At 39.3% G+C, this 20,748-nt stretch overlaps 1 protein-coding gene across 3 annotated transcripts in view; it reads right to left on the reverse strand.

Annotated features, from left to right (window-relative positions):
• tenm4 (teneurin transmembrane protein 4) overlaps positions 1 to 16,121 on the reverse strand; it is a 92,128-nt gene extending 76,007 nt beyond the window's left edge. For 2 of the 3 annotated variants that reach the window (XM_084674515.1, XM_084674514.1), the window contains exons 1-3: positions 15,899 to 16,121; positions 14,981 to 15,250; positions 1,451 to 1,675 (exon numbers count right to left, since the gene is read on the reverse strand). In XM_084674515.1, coding sequence (XP_084530641.1) covers positions 1,451 to 1,675; positions 14,981 to 15,250; positions 15,899 to 16,121 — 718 coding nt within the window. Of the gene's footprint in view, positions 1 to 1,450; positions 1,676 to 3,354; positions 3,361 to 14,980; positions 15,251 to 15,898 lie in introns of all 3 variants that reach the window. The other variant, XM_084674516.1, reaches the window with a different exon arrangement.
• Between the last annotated feature and the right edge of the window lie 4,627 nt (positions 16,122 to 20,748).

Here is a 20,748-nt window from a genome sequence, read left to right on the forward strand (position 1 = left end):
CCTGGCCATGTCACTGCTGGGTGACCAGAAACTCACTGCTGAGGAATTAGGGGGAGATTTGCAGAAAGATTAATAACTCATTCTCTTGGCTTTCTGAGCTGGTCCAGGCAGCTGGGGCACTTTAGAGTTTGATGTAATTCCAGCCTACGGGTAGTTAACTTGTAAAGCCTGATCAATTATTTAAACCAATTTATATTGTTTTGACTATGTGGTGCCAGTGGCAGAAGAGCTGTTTAGTTATAAGACGTGAACGTATTTCGTTAAAGTATCATATAATAGTTAACTCTACAGACATACTCATTAATTGTGGGGATCATACAAGTATTAAAGAAAGGTACTGCAAGTATAACATTCATTGCGGACTATGACAGTGCAATGGGATATATACTCTTTTTTTTCCAGACAGTTTGATCCAAAATCTAAAATATCATTTTACCCTCAGGAAAAAAAACATACAATACAATAATGTTGTCGGCAGAGATAAAACAGAATTATGAAAAAACTAAATGGTGTGTGTGCTTCACACATCCCAGTGCTGTCTAGATGTGGGTGAATTCAGGCCATTCCATGGCACTGCACTAACAAAGCAAACCTTGGTGGTCACATGAACTTGATGACTTTCCAATGCATCAGAGACAATTACAAGAAAATATTCTGATAAAGTATGTATACATAATTACATTTATGACAGTCTAAAGGCCAGCTATACTGTATGATTAAAAAAGCATACTGTATCTTATTATAAGAATAGTAAAACATCTTGCCCTTGAGCTGAAAGAAGAAACAATCTTTGAGGACCAAACTGAAAGCTTTGAGTAAAATTGATTCTGACAGCCTTGAAAAAGTGAGACCTGAGTGAAGTCAACAGCATTATTGACTGATTGTCATGAAGAATTCACGTATTCAATTTATTTGTGAAAAATGTAATTGGAAGTTTTTTCCCCACATTATAGCTATAAAGACATCCAGTTCAAAAAAAACTTTGAACAAGAATGTTTGGTAATGACTTTGGCAATGTAATTTTTTTTTATGTTCATATGACATTAAACACTGATTTGTGTAAAGTCCTTTAAGATGCTGTTAACAATGTTATATATGTAGAAATGGCAGACTGTTATTTATATTTTGTATCTTTTACAATTAGCTTTAGTAACTCCGTTGAGACATGACATTTCATCGGCACAAAAAGGTATAAATAGACCAATGCTTGTGTGACAAAACACTTCCCAAACCAAAATAATTGATAAATACATAAAGACAAAAACTCTGCAGTCCTTGGATAACAATACTGTGAACTTCCTAGGGCAACATATTGTTTCAAGGATTTCAACTCTCTCATGACTACAAACAAGGGGCACAATATTGTGAATAGTCATCTATGTGACCTAAACAACATGCCCAGGGGTAGGCTAACCTCTTGAAAGCAACAGTAGTTTGAAGACCAACTCACCGTGGGTAGTTCCAGTAGCAGGAGCATACAGGTTCCCTGAGCCATTTTTAACTAAGAATGAACCAGGGCCAAACTCATCCTCAGAGTCAGAGTCCCGGGCTTGCTGAGGCGCACAGTTACCTAGCAACTGTCCCTGGCTCTCATTGGCTGCAAGGGTAGGGGGAGGGAATGGGAGTTGCTCAACAGGGGTGGAGGAGGAGGCGGATGAACAATGCAGCGGAGGACCTGTGGACCACAAACAGACAACACATGGGGGGGGGGGGGGGAATGATAAAACACACAATCACAAGCACAATTACACAGGAGATACACACATGCAAAACTTCACAATGGGCTTCTAAAATAAACACACAGGAAAAGGTCATGAGACAAGCAGCATTTTTAGGACTCGTTACCAAGCAGTTCAAAAACATACAATGAGCATCTCTGATGATACACACAGTGCAAAAAGTGATTATATTCAGGCAAATGTCTATGAAATATGCAGAAAGCATAGCACAAAGAAAATATTTTAAGGAGAAAAGACTGACACATGAGCTGTATATATGGCAGAAAACAAGTTCAAAATATTAATCTTCAGTCTTCAAAAGAGCAAGAACATTTTCTATTTAATATTTATTGGATCTTGAAGTCTAAAGCTTCTCTTTTGTCTCACTGTTTAAAGATCCCCTAATTTGCCTCTGTAAACAAGGATACGAATGAAATCAAGCAAGCTGACTCACAGCCTCTTGCCTCCTAATGTTCCCTTTCAATTTCTTTATAAGGCTCATTGTCTCCACCCCTCATACTGTCATGGAAAGTTATCTCTGCAGTGCTCCTAATAATGTGTGATGAACTTCTGATGCGGCTCTGTCACATGCTGCAAATGAAGTGCTTTAGTAACATTCTTGTGGTGATTAAAGCCATCGGTTAAGTGCTTCCCCTGCTCTTAAAGCTTTCTCTCAGTTTTAATGTGGAACTTCCTGCAGACCAAGGCTTCATCCCACCTGCCAGAGTTTCATTAGGTTCGTAGGAACCTAATAGATGTAATTATCCCTGCAGAGCATTAAAGTACAGCTCACTGATTCGGAGACAATTATGAAACAATTAGTGATACTAACAAATCAGCCATATACAAACACAAGTAACCAGTGCATACCATGACCCTTTCATTGAGGCACAGCTCAAACATGACATATAGTCCAGAACACATAGTTTCCAATGGAATACATTAATTTATCCATGAATTAGTGAAGGAAAGAAATGCTCCCATTTGTTTGAAAGTGACATGAAATCCTTTGCAGCACACACTGCAGATTAACAGGCAGAGGAGTGGGATGACACTGGTCGTGCTGTGGGTTAATGTCTATGACACTCCTGGCCTTGATTCTATGTTAAGAAGGACTATGACATCACTAGTAAGAGCATCTTTATACTAATTCCTAGAAACCCAATTACTCCTTTATAAATCCTATATTTAGCAAGACGACATGGCAGTATACTACTACCGTACTGTGGCCTTCCTTGTCAGGGTATAGGAGCCAGTTGTATTTTAGACAAAAAGTTGTTGAAGTGTTGCACCATTTTCATTGAAATTGATTACCTACTAAAAATGATTCATCAGTACAGCAAGTCCCCTGAAAGTGGTCAAAGTCACAAATGGGGTCATGGTATTGCTGCCAAGGAAACGTTTGTCTTGAAGACAAAAGTTTCACTGTCTTGCAGGGTTTAATTAATGCCTGCTTGCGCAATTCATCTAGCCCACATGCACCCACACCTGCCACCCTGGAGTGGACCTTTCTAGGCAGGGAGTGGTAGCTCAAGGTGGCCAAAGAAGCTTCTCTCCCTGTCAGACTCGATTGCCATTGCCTTCACTCACCGCATTACAGCAGCTAAGAGAGACCTTTAGTTAGGAGGCCTCCGACCATGCTCTCCTATTCTCAGGAGGCCTGCACTTCAGGTCTGGCATATAACTGCTTAGCTCACGCCCTCAGCTTGCCATGGACCACCACCCACTGAACTCAATGCCCTTATCTATTCAAAAGCAACCTAATTAACTAACTAGATGAAAACAAGGGTGACTGTGAATTGCAGGTAGCAAGAGCCACAGTATCCATGGTTACAGAGTGTATCACACCTTCTCCCTGGAGACCAAGCTGAACTCTCAGTCAATGGCCAGGCAAATTGGTACAAAAAGGAGGGACTGATATTTTCGAGCCTACATGCTCCCGCAAGATCTCTCCTAGCCTCAACACTCCCACAAGTCTGGACTTAATTCACTTCTCTACCAAATTGTCCCCCTATGTATATTGATGTTCATCCTGTATAAGAGTCCTCATAACAAATGTAGAAAGAATAGTTTAAGACAATGAATTGGCTTATGCTTAACTCAATGTAATTGTGATCTCTCTCTATTTCTCTCTCTCTGCTTTTTATTTTGTTTCATAACAATGGCCTTTCAGTCTGAATAGGGGATACAATGAGATAAAGGAAAGGGAAAATATATTGGAGAGGAACAAATAACCTACTGAGAGGACAATTGAGTGAAAGGGGTCAACACATGGGCTCCAGAGGATCCAGGTTCATAAGTTCACAGGTGATCATTCAATAATGTCCAGTCTGGGCACAGAGATAAAGGACTATTTGATCCGAGAGAACCCCAACACAAGGACCTGTTAAAGCAGATTTCCACTATATTCAAACGTTTCTCATTTCACACCTATATCTTCCTTTCTTTCTCTAATATTTTTCTGCGTGAATCTATTGTTCCCCTTCAATCTATGGTATTAATTAGTTTTAAATTTTACAGCCATTGCCCAGCCATTGCCCAACCATTACAACAATGCATAAAGTAAGAAGTATTGTAGTCCACATCTGAAGAAAGAAAAGCAAATGTTTTTCAAAATAGAACCCAGTAAATCTGAGGATCGTTGTGGTTGTACATTGTGTCTAACCAAGGATCAACCATGGAATAAGGGGCAGAAAATATTCCACATTGATGACAGAACTGTCATGCTACAAGAGTGGAGCTACAACCACATGAAAATAGAAGTATTTGCAGTATAAAAAAGTACAGTATATAATTAATATAAATGTACGTAAACACTTGCATTGCTCTAGACCTGTATGGTTCTCACTGCTTGCAGCATACAGTTTAAAGCACAGAAGACGCATTTGGATGACTCACAGGATTTTCACAGAGATTGAATGTCATCATCAGTCATCATAATTTAGGTAAAATATCTAACTCATCAAGACACACAGAACAAGGGGTTTACAAGGAAATAGCATCAATTTCAGATGAGGATAGTCCAATAGTTCTAGGATTGATTAACAAATAACTTTAAGCAAAGATAAGGGTAACAAGTAAGTAGGTTAGCTCATCCTGTCTCCTCCCACCCACCTCTAGTTCTGTCAGTGAGTCATCACAGTTGCAGACTGTCCATGTAACCACAAGCCTGGTCTGCCTTGCCTGCACTGCACTGGGGGTGCTTTATCAGGAAAAAATGTACAGGCACCATCTTAATAAGACGTCCTGAGGCAAAAACTACTCTGTAAAAGGTAAGGCTTATGCAACATTATGTCACAGCGCTTACCAAGCAGTCCTACAGTATACAGCATGGCCATGTGTCAAGTGTTCAACACAAAGGATGGTGGCAGGGATCAAGCTGTCCTAGACGTGTCTTGCCATAAGGCTTGGAGTTACTAAACCCATGAAAGGAGGGTTCAATTGGTCCCATTTGATTTCCTTAAACAGACTCACTCTGTGGCAGTATCTCCACCTTGTCATGAGTGATTAAAGTGTGCTCCTTACCCTCTATCCCTGTCCTTTGGTTTGAATTTTGCATCTAGCCTGGGCCAAGGATGAGTTAGCATAGACTGTTGCTGTAGCAGTTTCAGCAGCCAAAGGCATGACAAACCAGGGAGCGTGCATTGTACAACCATGCTTTACTAGGTATATAGAAAAATTGGATGGGCAAGTGTACACACCAGTATTTATAACAAAGTTATAGTGTAGTCATTGTTAATTTGAACTATTTTGTTTTCTTGTCTACTGTACCATATTTCTGGTAATATTAATCCAATCTATTTTCATAGTTTACAAAAATGTGCTTTGTTATATACACTTGTATTACACAGTACATAATGACCCTTCTCAAGTCATATGTCAATTGTTAAAAAATAAGAAATAAGTATTCTAACTTACATACAGGAAATTAAAAAAGTATTTATTTTTTTCTAAGTAAGCGTATATAGCCTAACACTAAGGGATACTTGTCTGTTCATTTCTGGATTCAAATCAAATAAACTCTAAGGTCGTAATGCTTTTGGCCAGACATGATACCCATTACAGGTGTAGTAAGCCAGCTTACACAAATAGCACAATTTGGCAAGTTTAAGAGATGGGTAGCTTTAGCCATTTGCTTGATCGGATCATGGTCCGTCCATGTGTAAAGCGTGACAAAGCATTGTGTCAGCCAATAACAGGATTGCATTAAAGTTCAAATTTCTGCATGTGCTGCTTAAATACAACTGGACAGTAGTTGATTTTTTGGGGGGAGGGGTGTTACAATCAATCATCACAATCAAAAGAAACAGCTAATTAACACTGTACATGCACACAAACACACCACACAAACACACCACACAAACACACACATGCACACACACATGAGGAGGAAGTTGTGAAATGGGTTTTCAAATGGACTGTCATTGGAAAACGAATACATTTTGTCTGACAATGTATAACTGCTAGTAATCAATAACATATTATCTGAGGTAACTAATGGATGAGGCAGTTCAAAACAAATAGTAAATAGCAATAAATGCCACTTTAATAGACACTATTAGCCATTAGAGAGAAAGTATAGGAAATTATATCTGTTCAAATATGCAATAAAACTGCTTTTAATGACCACAAAAAGCAAAACCCTATTTAAAAGTGACCTCCAAAACGTTTGTCAGAGTGTATAGTCACAGCATGTACGTATACTGTTTATAGGGTGGAGTAATAGAATCTATGGAACAAGGAACAAGCAGGACACCGTAGCGCTTCAGCTCAGGCTAGTAGTATAGGAGGCTGGAAGTGACTCCCCCAAGCAGCACCTTGGAAGATGAAAAAGAGGCAGAGCGGCTGAGCATAGAGATGGCAGGCTCCTCCTAGGCATGATTAGTGGCATATACTTTCCTTGCCCAGCCATCTTCCACTGGCATCAAGGCCAGTCCTCTGCCTCTCTCATTCCACTCTCCTCTCTGTGTTGGAGGGGTAGTGCAATCCCTTGCCTAGCTGAAAGACACCATCTGTTCGCCGGCTCCATGGCAGAAAATGGAACAAGGGACCAGATTTAAGCCTAGAGACTGTAATGAAAAGAGCACTGAACGGGGATTTTGCCACCCAGGACTGAAAACCAGTTAATAACTGCGTAGACTTTTCCTACTATAAAGACTGCAAAAAGACAAAAGCAGTACAGATGCACAAGCAAGGAATTTAGTCTCGACAGCATGGTCAACAAGTTAAAAACAAAAAATCTAGTTATGTCATACTTTTCATGCATCATTCTCAAAGCTAGGACGATGGTAATTAATCCATCTCTGATTCCACACACTCAAGTTTAAGATCCAAACCAGACTTTGTCTGATCTTTACTTTAATGGGATCTTTTAAAATCAATGTTAGCACTGACAAGCAGACATCCCACCAAATCCCACCATGAAGCCCCATTCAAACATCCCTGGGGCTCTCTTTGTTCTAGGATAAGAAGTGGAGGTTCACATCATCTTCACCTCCCAGTACTAATGCATCCCACAAGCGTACGTAGCTGTCCTTAAGGTTCTCCTAGAAAGCATGAGTGTTTCTGCCTGGTAGAGGGGAGAAATCTCTCCAGTCTAATAGCACAGGCTGAGTGGTCTAAAAACTAGCTGGAAATCTATCCAAACACACTCAACAGTTTTCCGCAGACATTTCAAGACTTGAAGAGCAGTACATGTTAATCTGCTTTAAAGACATGTTCACTGGTCTCTATCATGGCTCAGTGGCCCACTGAGTCAACTCAAACCACAGTTGAAAAAACAATGCTAATAGTGAATATCAGCTTCTATTCTCTCTGCCATGTTGCTGCTGTTTTTCTTCACATCTTACATAGAGGCTTTCTGAATAAACACAATGGCATGAATAAATAATGACCTCACAATCCTCTTAAGGACTAAGGAGAGGGAGAAGAGGAAAAAGTTTACTTTTGGTGTTTGAGAGCAAGTGGAGCCTGAAATTATAAGCGCCTCATTAGGGCTACATGTGGCTAGCCGCAGGCTTTGCTGAACCAGTATCGGACCATCCCCATCCTATCATTCCTCTGTTTTACTCACAACAATTTTAAAATATACTTACCCTTAAGAAATGGCCACACTCCTGATCAAAGAGGTTTTTACTTTTACTTGTCTTTCAAAACTTTGTCTCAGAATCCAAACAGCTTTTTTTATATAGCGGGTGGACATTCGCACTATGGACAAGAGGATGATTTATACTTTGCACTCACTTGAGCAGCTATCACCTTTTCCACTTTGCGGCCCACTTGCATAGCTCAAATATTTTTGCGGTCTCCCGACACATCCGTTCACTTCATTCGCGCTTATCACACATATTTAACAATACCACGGGAGCCAAACAGTTTGCTTTCACGGCAAAATATATTTAAGCCATCAAAGAAAACAAAGTGTCCATCAATGCCACAGTAAGCACACATCTTAAAGACAGGTAACCTGCGTAACTACCATGGCCAGGCCAGGTCTAGAAGTTCCAGTTAGTTGTTCTCTTATTAACCCTACCTAAGATTGCAGGGCTTCTTGCTTTTTTTCATGAATAACAGGTTGTTCTCACGGATATCACTTCTGTTTCCAGATATATTTTTTTAAATGAGAAAGACATGTTACATTACATTGTCCATAGGGAACACATATGACAGACCAATTATTTATGTGAGTTACATTAACAACTAGAAAGCAAGCTGACAGATAATTGATTACATTATAATGTAGCTAACTAGCCTAGCTATCGTTACTGTTCAAATCTTAGATAGCTAGCCTAGAGCTAGCTTAGCTCAACTACTGACTGTGTGAGTTAGATAAACCTTACCTTTGCAATTGTCGATGTAGCTCGGAATGTACAATTTGAACCTTTGAACCTTTTCCTTCTTGCTTGAAGGGCAGCAACATAGACTCCTATGTACTATGTATTATATTGGGAAGACAACCCGAACTCCTTACTAAAAAACACATTTTGTGAACTAACGTAACTGCTCGCAACAGGAAGTTGTTGACCCAGTTTATGCAATATGCGGAAGTGATGCGTGTATAGTGGATTGAAGTGGGCATATACAAGTTAAGGCAGAAATGTCAGTTGGTCTTTTGTCAAGGTGCCAAGCGTAACTATTGGCGTTTCGGTCATGATGAATTCAAGGCTAAATGTAATTTAAAAGTTAGTACACATTTTTACAATAATTTAACAACATGATATATCCTGTTGTTAAATGATTATAAAAATGTTAAATTAAAGTATGAAAAATGAATCATTATCAAAATATGTAGACATATTTTGATAATGATTCATTTTTCATATTTTAGTTTTCATTGGTTTGGCAGTCCACCTGTATTACCCTAACGGACGACTAGTGGGCCTTGGCCATCAGGTTGGGAATCGCTACACTGTTTTTACCAACTTCCTATAGTTGCATCTGTGAAACTCAACACATAGACGTACTGTATATACAGTATAAATATATATACACTTAACAAAAATCTCATTTTTATGTGGCAAGTAAATACATCCAAACTCCACTGGTGTTTTGTGATGTATGGTGAAGCACTGTACATTAGACAAGCACAGCTACAGTGCTAACAGGTAGCTGTGTACTCATGTGCATCGCTGTGTCCATAATGACATTTGCTGTACAGCACTACTGATTCTGTAAAAGGCTCTTGTGGTATTTAAGATTGGAAGACATCTTGATAAGATTTATCAGGTGTAAGGATGACAGTTTAAAATGATGAAATCATCAGAGATTACATCAGAGAAAAATTTGCATTTGTAATAATTCCTCATTGTTTAAATTCATAGCCTGAAGTTGTAACAATTTTTTGACAGATGTCCGTCGGCAAAACAAAAATAGCAACCAAACATAGGTAACCTATTCTTCGTACAGAACAATAAACGGAAACAAAAATCAACGCTCGCGTCCAGCGGAGGTCTCAGAGATAATCCTGATGTCTAACATGCACTATGAACATAAAACGTGACAATACCCGACAAATGACAAACACAAACTCACACCTTAAATAAGTAAACATAATTGGCTACAGCCGAGGACAAACGGGTACACAGGTGCGTGTCGTTGTGCATCCCTAATATTCAGGAGAGAGGGAGCGTCGTGGCCCAGTAGGTGTAACACTCTATGACAATGAATGAACACAGGTCTACAAAATCACAAGATCAGTCAGTCCTTTTATTAGATATATTCCTTCTGATTCAAATAGACAGTTTTTCAAAGGATCTCCGTTTCAACTTCTGAGTGCTGGTTGACTACTGTTGCTATGGAAATGACTTATAAAACACTGTTTCCAGGTGTCAAAAGAAAAGCAAAAAGTCTTCATTCTTTGAACACATAAAACTCAAATTCATCTCATGTGCAGTACAAAACTGCAATCTTTTATCCTATATTATGTTTTTTTTTTGTCTACAAATGTACGTTACCGTAGCGGCATGTTTATCCATTGGCCTGTGTCAAATGGAGGACAGAATCAGGGGAGGGCTCATCCTGCATCATGTGGCGCCCTGAGGCCCCTTAGCTTGGTGGTGGGAAGGGCCCTGATGTGCTGTTGGTTCACACAATCCCTGGCTCTGGTAGCCAGAGGATATGGTGCACTGCAGATAACAGACCAAAACTGTCCACTAGGACGTCTAAACCCTGCAAATTATCCTGCAAATGAGACGGAAAATATCTCTACTAAGCCATGATCTGAGGTGAGGTCTGCCAAAATAAATAAGTTTATGAAAAAATATTAGGCATGCAAATAATCCTGGCCAACTGAAAATTCCCTGGTAACTTCTCTGCCATGTCATTTTGACAATTTCTTGCTTGGCATAGCTCAGCTTGTGACCAATCTACACCAACATCTACATGTCAACGTTCTTTGACACTTCTTATAAATTATTCTTAGATTTACAAGATGCAAAACATCATCAACCTTAATTGAACGAGACAAACCCTACGGAATAACTCAATTTGCAATAGAGTATACAATAAAGTATGTTATAGAAATAGAAAAAGAACAGGCTTCCTCCACTTACTAAAGAAAACAATGGCATGCTCATTGTTGACATCCATAGGCTTGCTGGTATGCTTACCCAGTTTAATTCTAGTAAACAGAGTGCTGGCTAATGACACTGAGCTCAGACAATTGAGATGTTGTGGATTTGCCATGTTTCAAATCGTCTTCATTGCTGCAAAATTCAATCTAAACCTGTGTGTGTGCGTGTGTGCATGTGTGTGTTGGTCACATAAGAACCCTTATCTCTGTGGTCCTACCATCACACACTGCTGTGTCCTAATGAATTCATATCCTTGTACAGGAAGTGTCTCATCTAATTTGAAGTCCGATTTCCCTTCACTTCACAGGCTGCTAATATGGTAGCCCGTCTTTGGAGACTCAGTTCAAAGGCCAAGGTTGAAAGAAAATGCATTTTAAATGTAGACTTTCCCTTAATGTGACCTGCTTATTTCTAAAACTTGAGGTGATAGTGTCTAATATCTGTTGCAGTGCTTTCAATAAGGCTCTGATGTGCCAGATAAAGACACATCAATAAATAACAAAGACGTGTTCAGATGTCTTATCTATGCACTGCATACCATAGCTTGGGTGACACAGTCTAAACAATGGTACCAAGCCATTTGAATTTTGAATATTTTCAACAGTCAAGTAACTGTTATTGTTACCCATTGTTTATTGGAATAAAATACAATATTTGTGCAACTATGGCAACTAAGGCATAAGGGAACTTATCTCATGGGGATACTTTTATTGAGATAAGCAGGCTAAATAAATATCATTCTAGCAACCAGATGTCCCTTCACAAATGACAGATAATGGCTACAGTAGTACCAGCAGCAGAATAAATGGGATTTAACAAAGAAAATTCTTGCTTGTAACCAAACTCGTCAACTGTTTTTGCATAGGAACTCAATGAGGAGTATCAACCTCTTGTTATCAGTCTCAACTGTCTTATTGAAAACCCTTAGAGGTAGAAAAACAGAGAACCACCCTGGAGCTCTTAACCTCAATCTTTCAGCAGTTCAAAGTTTCCTCTGAGCCTTGCTTCTTGAAGGTGACGCCTGAGAAAACGGTGCGTAGGTTGCAAGCAAACAATCTGAACCAACCTCACAAAGGATTTTATAACTGTGCTATTTTCATTTTTTTTACAATAAATACAGGTAGAGTGTAGTATGCTGAACCTTTCTTGTTGTCTGTCATGAAGCATACTGTGTAGGGAAGCCCCAAATATTCAGTTTATCATCAAGAAGCAGTGGTATGTAATAGGCTAGTAAAAATGTGTCAGAACAGGTATATGTCCAGTGTACTGCAGCAAGTCTGGCGACTCTTTTGATACATCAAAATCAATACAGATCTATCTTACCATGAATAAAAGTGTGATAACATCAGCACATAAGATAGGTGTTTGATGGGGGAAATGCTGATGTATGGTGTATGTTTAATCATGCAGAACAGTTTCAAGAAGAAAAAGCATTCTGCATAAACCCTTATGCATAAACATGTATAACTCAAAACCCAACATACTGGTAAAACCATTTCTTCAACAAGCCACAGTAACATATTTTACATAATACCGACACTGTACACAATGTCAACTAAATCACATGTGACTGAAATAGGAAAAATATCCTTTTGATCAATCAAATCTCATGCAGAATCCCATGCAGGCTGTTTGGGAAGAAAACATCAGTATGCACAATATAAATAACTGCCTAAAGCAGCTAATTACCTAATAATTAAAAACCTCAAGTGTCTGTCACAGAAATATTTCTTATATCAGTTCTGGTGCGACAGTACAGGATGAAATTCACGAAAACTGGAATACATCAATTATATACAATAATATTATAACATACGTATATATAATATAATTATAATACAATCTTCCTTAATCCTCTCGCTCTCATGTAAGAGGTTCTTATGGTTACAGATATGTGAAAGGGTGACCATCACAGTGGGAGAAGTTTGGGAGATTAGACCACATCTTAGGGTGAGCTTTAATGGGTAAAGCACGCAGGAAGCCATCTCCCTGCCATCCGCAGCAGGTTGAGCTGCTTTATGGTCTGCCTCTGTAAGGCCGCTGTGACTCAGCAACACACAACTGCTATAACTGCCCTGAAGGAGGTCCATTAGGATCAGTGGTGGTTTGGGCAGGTGACACACAGCCACGAGCCCACGTTCAGGCAGACATGCACTGCTCAGTGCAACACATCCACCTGCATGTGTGTGCACACACAAAACAATCTGAGCAAACGGTACCATAAAGTATCCTTGGTAAAGGAAAAAACCATTCCAGAAATACACATAGGCATGAATAGAATTCCATTTGCTGCCTATTTTGATTAAAAGTTCAAAGTTTGATTAGAACAGAATAATTAACCAGTGTAAAGGCAGTATCCTTCTGATACCATTGGATTACACAATCACAACAAAACATTTGTATTAAAGCAATGTTTAGTGAAGACTACGTTTGCGTTGAAACAGTTTGAACAGAAAATTATTTGATCAAAATCTGTTTTTATAATTTGCATGCATTATAAGCAGGGTCAGGCACACTGCATATGGAGTGGATAAAACTGGCCGCTGGCTTGAATACATTAAAGCAAAGCAAATGGTTTGTTGATTTAAAGAGATTAGAGCACAAGCACGTAAAGTAGCTCGATGGATTTTAATTAACTTGCCATATATAAATGTATGCTATTAGTCTGTACTGGATTAAATGGTAAATGGTAGTGCTCTTTCTACTTGGGTGACTGGAATAAAAAGCTATTTGGAATGACCTCTGGTTCTTACCACCCAAAAAATGTACAATGCTTTTGCTGCATACATCACAGGCCTTAAACTGCCAAAGAGTTTCACAATAGATTCTCCTTAATTATGTGTACAATAATATTCAAGTTCTATGGCATCATAGAAGCAGTGCATCAAGCTGAGAAATTATGTGCTTCCTCACTCGACTTGGAAAATGGATTTGAGATCCAAGAGTAATTTCTGTCAATAATAACACCATCTTACATTATATGCTACACACAATTATTCACAAGGATCTCTGCAAGGCTGTGCAAGGCCAATTACAATTTTGCCACCAGGCCCTTGATAGGTTTTTGGATCTGTGAAGGTTACCAAGAACAGTTTCACCTATTTAAACTACAGAGCCATAAAGGGTATGAACCACATACAGTTCTGCTGTTCACTGTGCTCTTTGAGATCACATTTTCACAATTTGTCACATTGGGACAGATCACAATTTGTCCACTGTGACCTTTATTTATCAGTGTGCTCCACTATTATATTCAGAAAACTGCAAGGCTGTGTCCTTGACCCTTTACTCCTGTACTAGGTTCTGTGCTCTTCTTGCTATAATGGCTGCCTCTTTGAAAACAACTACAAACCCTGGAGTAAAATATTTTGTGGTAAAACGTGATGATAAAACGTAGGTGCTGTTTCTATGACATAAACGAAACACAGGGTCTGATCAATGTCTCCCCAAGTCAACTTGTCAAAAATCTTGGGAGTCAGAAATGATCCAAGCTCTCTCTCACTTAAGCATGTCTTTCACTCAGGTAGTCTCATGTTGGTGTCCACCCATGTTTAATCAACTACACACTTGACATGTCTCTAGTTATACATTCCCAGAGAACACTGACCTTCCATGCTAGCATAGATAATCACTGGACTAAATTGTCTTACAGTATTCTGCTGCTTAAATTATTAAGAGGCACCTGATGAATGCCTGATTATCTACATTTATACATGAATGGGTACAGTAAACACAACAGAAAGAAGCACACTATTTAAACTTCTCAACTTGTTATCAAGTCTTTTTTTATCAGGTCAATATTGAATGAATTGCTCCAAAGCAATTTTCTCAAGTATATACAAACAAAAGGTTTACTAAAATATGTCAGCCTAATTTGGTCAGTGAACTAGATCCATCAACAAGGTCTAAAATATATTATATCATCTTGAGAAAGTGGGATGATTCATGATGTAGCCCAAGCTTATTAGAGCGGAGTTTGGTAAATATGGCCTTGCTCCCGAAGCACAAAACAGTGTTCAGTTGTCATTGCCATTGTTGGTAAAAATCAAGAATTACAAATATAAACGTAGAACTCTGCATGAACTATTTATGGATAACCATTTCAAATGCATTTTCAGTGCAGAAACTCATCAGCTAACAGGGTACCAAGAGAGACAGACAGAGAAAGAGGGCAAGGTGAACGGGTCTTACCGTTCTCTGTGTTCTCATGTTCGGTGTCAGTGAGGGTCAGGTTGGAGTTGGCCCTGCTGGATAGACAGGAGCTGCGGCCTGACTTGGTGTTGCGGCCCCAGAGCCTGACAGCATGTTCCGGAGACATGATGCCGTCTGTCTCTGTATCAGCATCTGAGCCCACACTGACCAAGTAGTCACGGTGTGGCAGACCCTGGTCAGCCCGGTACGCCGCTACATGGGATGGGATGGCCTCGCCAAAACCAAAGTCTCTGAGCGAGAAGTCAGTTCCTGCCACACGCAAAAGACAGACATGCACATTCACAAACACACACAGTCAAGAACAAATTCAGAAATGTATTTGGTCTCTTGCCTACACAATCACAACTTCCAATCCTTACATTAGTGAATGTAAAACAAGATAAATATTTTCACCATGAGATGTGCAGTACTATGTTTCCAGGAACACATCTTTATGTCCTCCAAACTAGACAGTAATTGCAGTACTACAAGGAAATGACTGTACATTTAGTATTCATGGCGAGTAAAAAGCTTGCAAGCGGATGTTTTTGCAGGTCACCACCAGCTCATCTGGACACATTAGAAGGTCATAAAAGACATCAGGGAAGCGTTATCTATCTCACCCTACCTCACCCTACCTCATTAAAATAAAGTAATGATAATGTCAGTTCTTTCAACAAGGAATTCTTGAACAGTGTTTTTAATGCCACATTCAGAGACTGTGACAGGATATTAAAGTGAGTTAATAATCTTATCAAATTACATATCTCTCTCATACATGACACCAGGGCTGTGCCCCAGACGTATCCAAATAATGACAAGAAGGGATGAGAACATGTTGGTATAATAGCTAGTTAGCAAAACATACAAGGTCAAGAAGATTTTTCAGGTAATATTCTGTACAAATCTTGCTCTCACCTTGCCTGCAGAACTCGTCTGCTTCATGGTGCACCATATCTTTGACCCTGGTGCTGTAGGCCATCCTGGTGTCCTGGTCATAGGCTTTAAGGGTCTCACTGGAGCTGTAAGACTTGGGGTTGACATTCCCATCCTCACTGTCTGCTGAGGAACTGGTATAGCGGCGCTCTGTATCCCTCCTGGCTGTCAGAGAGCGGTAGGGTCTGCGTTCTTTGACTTCCATGGCTTTCCCTTACTTCTTACATCCAAGATAAGTTACACCGCCAAATTAGTCAAAGCAACTCTGTAAGGAAAAAAACATCAAGATGTGGTGAGAGATTTTGATGTTGGTTTGAACAGGTATCATTCACACATTTGATTGAATTTTGCATCTGTAAGCAAAAACAAAATCAATGTGATTACAGAATGTGCACAGGGTATGAAGTGCAGTCTTCACTAGTAACATCACAGAGGGTGAACATGGCATTTTTTGTACTGGGTTACTGAAATCTTCTCAACTGAATCCATAATAGATGGATTTCAGAGAGCAATTAACACACCTAGTGGCATGTAATATCTGCAAGAATAAATAATGGTAAATAAAAAAGTGGTTTACAGAATGTAAACCTTTGTGAATGGAGATATATCCACTCAGAGATGAGGAGAAATGATAAACTCATTGGCACTGGGTACATCTTAGCAATGCATTCTTATCATTCATTTAATATCCTTCTATAAAAGTTCAGGCTTATTGTTTCAGGTATGATTGCACAGCAGAGTCTGTAGAGTTGTGTGAGTGAAAAGTGAAGGGCTCCTGGAATTAGTTTTCTCAAAATATAACAATAAATATTGCTCCTACACATTTTGCAATCACTTTAAATGTAATATCTTTAATGTATTAGACTAGCACAACAAATGGAACAGTAATCCATGGTGAACTATATTTTCCCCTTTAAAAAAAGCCTGTACAAAAGGCGTTTTTGTTGAGTTTGGCTGGAGAACTACCCAGAAACGTGGCTTTTTGTATAGATTGACAGCTGAAAAGATCCTGGTGATTAATGACTTGGGGACCAATACACAAGGACCTCCGCTGCAGAGGGGAAAAAAATGTTTTCACTTAGTGACTGCAAGAGCACTTCAGCTGCTTCTAACATTTAAATTAGATTCCTTCTGGGTTACCCATTTTTACTTTGTGATCCTCAACATCGTATGCAAAGTTTTGTGGAGGCAAAGAATGTTTCTGAAGTTTCAAGAACATTCTATAAAGTCAATGTTTTTGTTTTAAAAGAGGTGGTTTCAGTCCTCTATTGCATAGTCTGGCAGGTATGCAACAAGTTGCACCTTTGAGGCCATGTGAAACACAGAAAAGCCTTTGTTAGAAACAAAGGCTTTATACACTGTCACAATGACAATCTGTTTAAAGTGGAGAGTACAGACTATCAAACTTTCATGGCATTTTAAAGGGAAGATTTTTTTGTATTGATCTGACAGAAATTTGTATTTAGACCAGTGGCCATGACAGAGAAAACTGTTAGGTATTAAGGGCATTTTAAAACGTTTCACACATTATCCTCACTTAACTCTAACTAAATTAGAACCTTGCTTAACAAAAAAGATAAGAAATGCCTGAAATGGTTGAAGATATTAATCACTTTCTTTTCTTTGAAAGACAAAGCTTTTTAAGTTTTCTAAGCTGCACTGAGCTTGAATTCAGCTTTTGACTTTACACAAAGGAAAAAAAAACTAGATGTATGTCTATACAAAGATCCGAAATAAATCTTAGTGCCCATGGACAAAAGAAATAATGGTTCAGTGTCCATTTACAAAACAGCCGTTCAGACTGCAATTTTTTGACGTTTAGCTTCGCTGCTCATTATGGACGGATTGTATAATTTGACTATTAAAAACTTGGTTTAGAATGTTGCTGTATAATGTTGGCCTAAGTCTGTCCTCTAAGGAGTGGTAAAGGGCTTGGGTGGAACTGTCAATAATGTAAAACATTTCAAAAAGATTATGTTAATAAAGATGATTATAATCAGCTACAAATTCCATATCAAGTCATGCAACTTAACCTGTTGTAGAGATGAGTGTCAAAAAACTTTAAGCACACATCACAATAAATCATCGGGTAGAATGGGTGGGCGTGCAGTACCCATTAGCAGACTTGAGTTATGAGGAGTCGAACTGAATAGCAATTCTTAACACAGTTCTAATTGTTAGATAAATGGTGCAGACTATTTGCATATATATTGTACCTCAACCTCCATCCAAGTATTTAAATGCTTTACTAAAACAAACTAATAAGGCTGTAGACAATGACAACAAATAGTTAAACTTTCTGGTCAGTTGTACCTCTTTGATATTTCTCAATGTTTTACATTAATAGCTGTCATAGTGTCATTAATGTGAGAAATTGAGTTTCGAGTACACCCACCCAGGTCCCTTGACACACACTTGCATTATGCAGGAGAAAGAAAGAAAAAATTTGCCATGTGACTAGAACAGTCCACACAGCCCATTGAGAGCACTGAAAGCTGTAGGCAGGCACCACTTAGGCTACTTCTTTTGGGGGGAATCATTCACATGCCTCAGCTCTGCAGAAAAGCCTCTTGGGTCAACAGAAAGGTGTGTTTTCAATAGAGGAGAAAGGCCAGGGGAAATGGGGGGGGGGGGGGTACTGAATGGCCTGCCCACCAGATCTCGATTCAGCACTCCTAATGCAGTGTGGGGTGGGGGAGAGGGCACGGGGGGGACGCGGCTCAGCAGCCGCCTCCTTCCGGGATCAAAAGGGAGCCCCGCCAGCACATAAAACAGCATCGGTAAAAGCCTTAACGTAAACAAAAGTAGCCTGGGATCACTGCTGCTGCACTCTCCTTGCTACTAATCACTCCGAGCAATTCAAGGTTTAAGCCTGACAGAGAGAGCAGGGGCAGGAGTAATGCTTTCAATCCACCACAGTAAATAACAGGCAGAAGCAGCACATTTATTCACTTTCTACGTTGATGTACATTCCTGACCTTGACCGAGCATGGCAAAATGTTAACAGTGGTATGTCGATGTGATCTCTGAAATGTTCACTTATCCATTAACTACTAAGCAGCAAAGGATACAATAAATCAACATTATGATGTGGGTCTGTTGAGGTAGCATTGGAGGGAGGAGGCAGAGAAGGGAGGGCAGAATGTTTTCTGAAATCCCAGACCACAATTTGACTCCAAGTGAGATTCCCTCATCCATCCATCCATCCATCCATCTATCCATCCATCCTGTTGGCTGCAGTGACCCGTTTGCTCATTACTATGTGATTACTGCTCATTATCCAGGATAGCTAGACTTGAATCTGATGTATATACCAGGCATGGGTGAAATCAGTCCTAATACTAGCTAAGCCATTATCAACTTGCCATAATCCACTGTGCTGGAGAGGTGCCTGACCAGACAAAGCTCTTTAACGTCACATATGCTGACAATGTGGCAATGCTGAGAACATTGGCCCTGCTTAGATTATGATGACCAAATACATGATCTGCCCCTTCACACTTCTCTGTACAATGCTCCACCATTACATGTCCCACCCCACTCTTCTAATACAGAATTAATTACTCTACTCTCTACTTATTTTACTTAGGCCTAACACCAAAACCAGAAAAAGAACATCATAGCAGGTGCTAATGCACACTTCTTTTTAGTGAAATGATTTTCTTTTCTGGAAAACCACCTAAAAAATACACCTTTACAACACGGGGCATGCTGTCGTCGATGCTCCAGTGTAGCTGTGTTGTGTCTTGCAACATTATGTAGTAATATATTCCCTTGTTGAACAGTGTTGTTTTTCTGCAGAATGGCATCATGTGTTTCTACATGTTGCAGTCACATGACTTCAATCTCATGTGGGGTGTAATCATTTTCACAGAATTTCGTCAGGACACATAAAATATGTCAGCTAATGAAGAGTTCTTAGAGGTGAGCACATGTGCCCCTTTCACACCTGGTAACCTAAACAAGACACATGCATCTTGTTTTTGTGTCTTTTTGTTGAGAGGGGGGGGGTGAAAAACATGTTTCTTTGAGCTGTTGTTTTGTGTATGTAGAAGTTAAAATTGTCCATGATTTAAATGCCAAAGACTGAAAAATGCTTTTGACGATGCTGACAACTGCACAAGCTAGACACATTTCTGAAACAATTGATTGCTTTGTAAAGCAATACAAGTTTCTCATGGAATTTCAAGTTCATCCTTAGTGCTCCAAGACTTGCTTGACAAATTAAGACATAATTCAAACTAAATTCACTATATTGTTGAGATACAGCCAGTTAAAATTAAGGCCACACAGTTTCTATGAAAATATATATGAATTCAACTTCGGGTTGTTTATTGAGACACTTGGGCTAAATGGCTACACGTAAATTAGTGGTTCTGGACATGCATTACTTTGGAAAGCTTGAAAATGTCTCAATCAAACATAAAATCTTTGATCTAAAGTCTTCAGAGAGTTTTTCACACCTAAAGTATGGACTCACTTTTCTCCAGTAATCAGACTGCCCAGTGAACATCCTTCTACTTTGGCTCCCACTGGGAGTTACTGTAAGGTCTAAAACCAAGCTAACCAAACTCCTTGTGGATGGCTCCCTGGTCCCCTTCAAAGACACCTAGAGAATCCTGCTGGATATTGAGCTCTCTGGACACCAATTACAAAATACTCTCTATGGGGGGTTTCAAGACTCCAGGATAACTGCCAAAGGTGGACGAAGGGAATTGCAGTACAAAGATCAGGGACTGCATAGGACAGATCACTGCTAAGATTAACCACATTAGGTCTTATTTTTATACTGTAGATTAACATATTAAAGAATATATTCTTTCTGATATTCT

Source organism: Hypomesus nipponensis, chromosome 15, assembly GCF_054491055.1.
Source record: "Hypomesus nipponensis isolate SF chromosome 15, ASM5449105v1, whole genome shotgun sequence".
Taxonomy (NCBI): Eukaryota; Metazoa; Chordata; class Actinopteri; order Osmeriformes; family Osmeridae; genus Hypomesus; species Hypomesus nipponensis.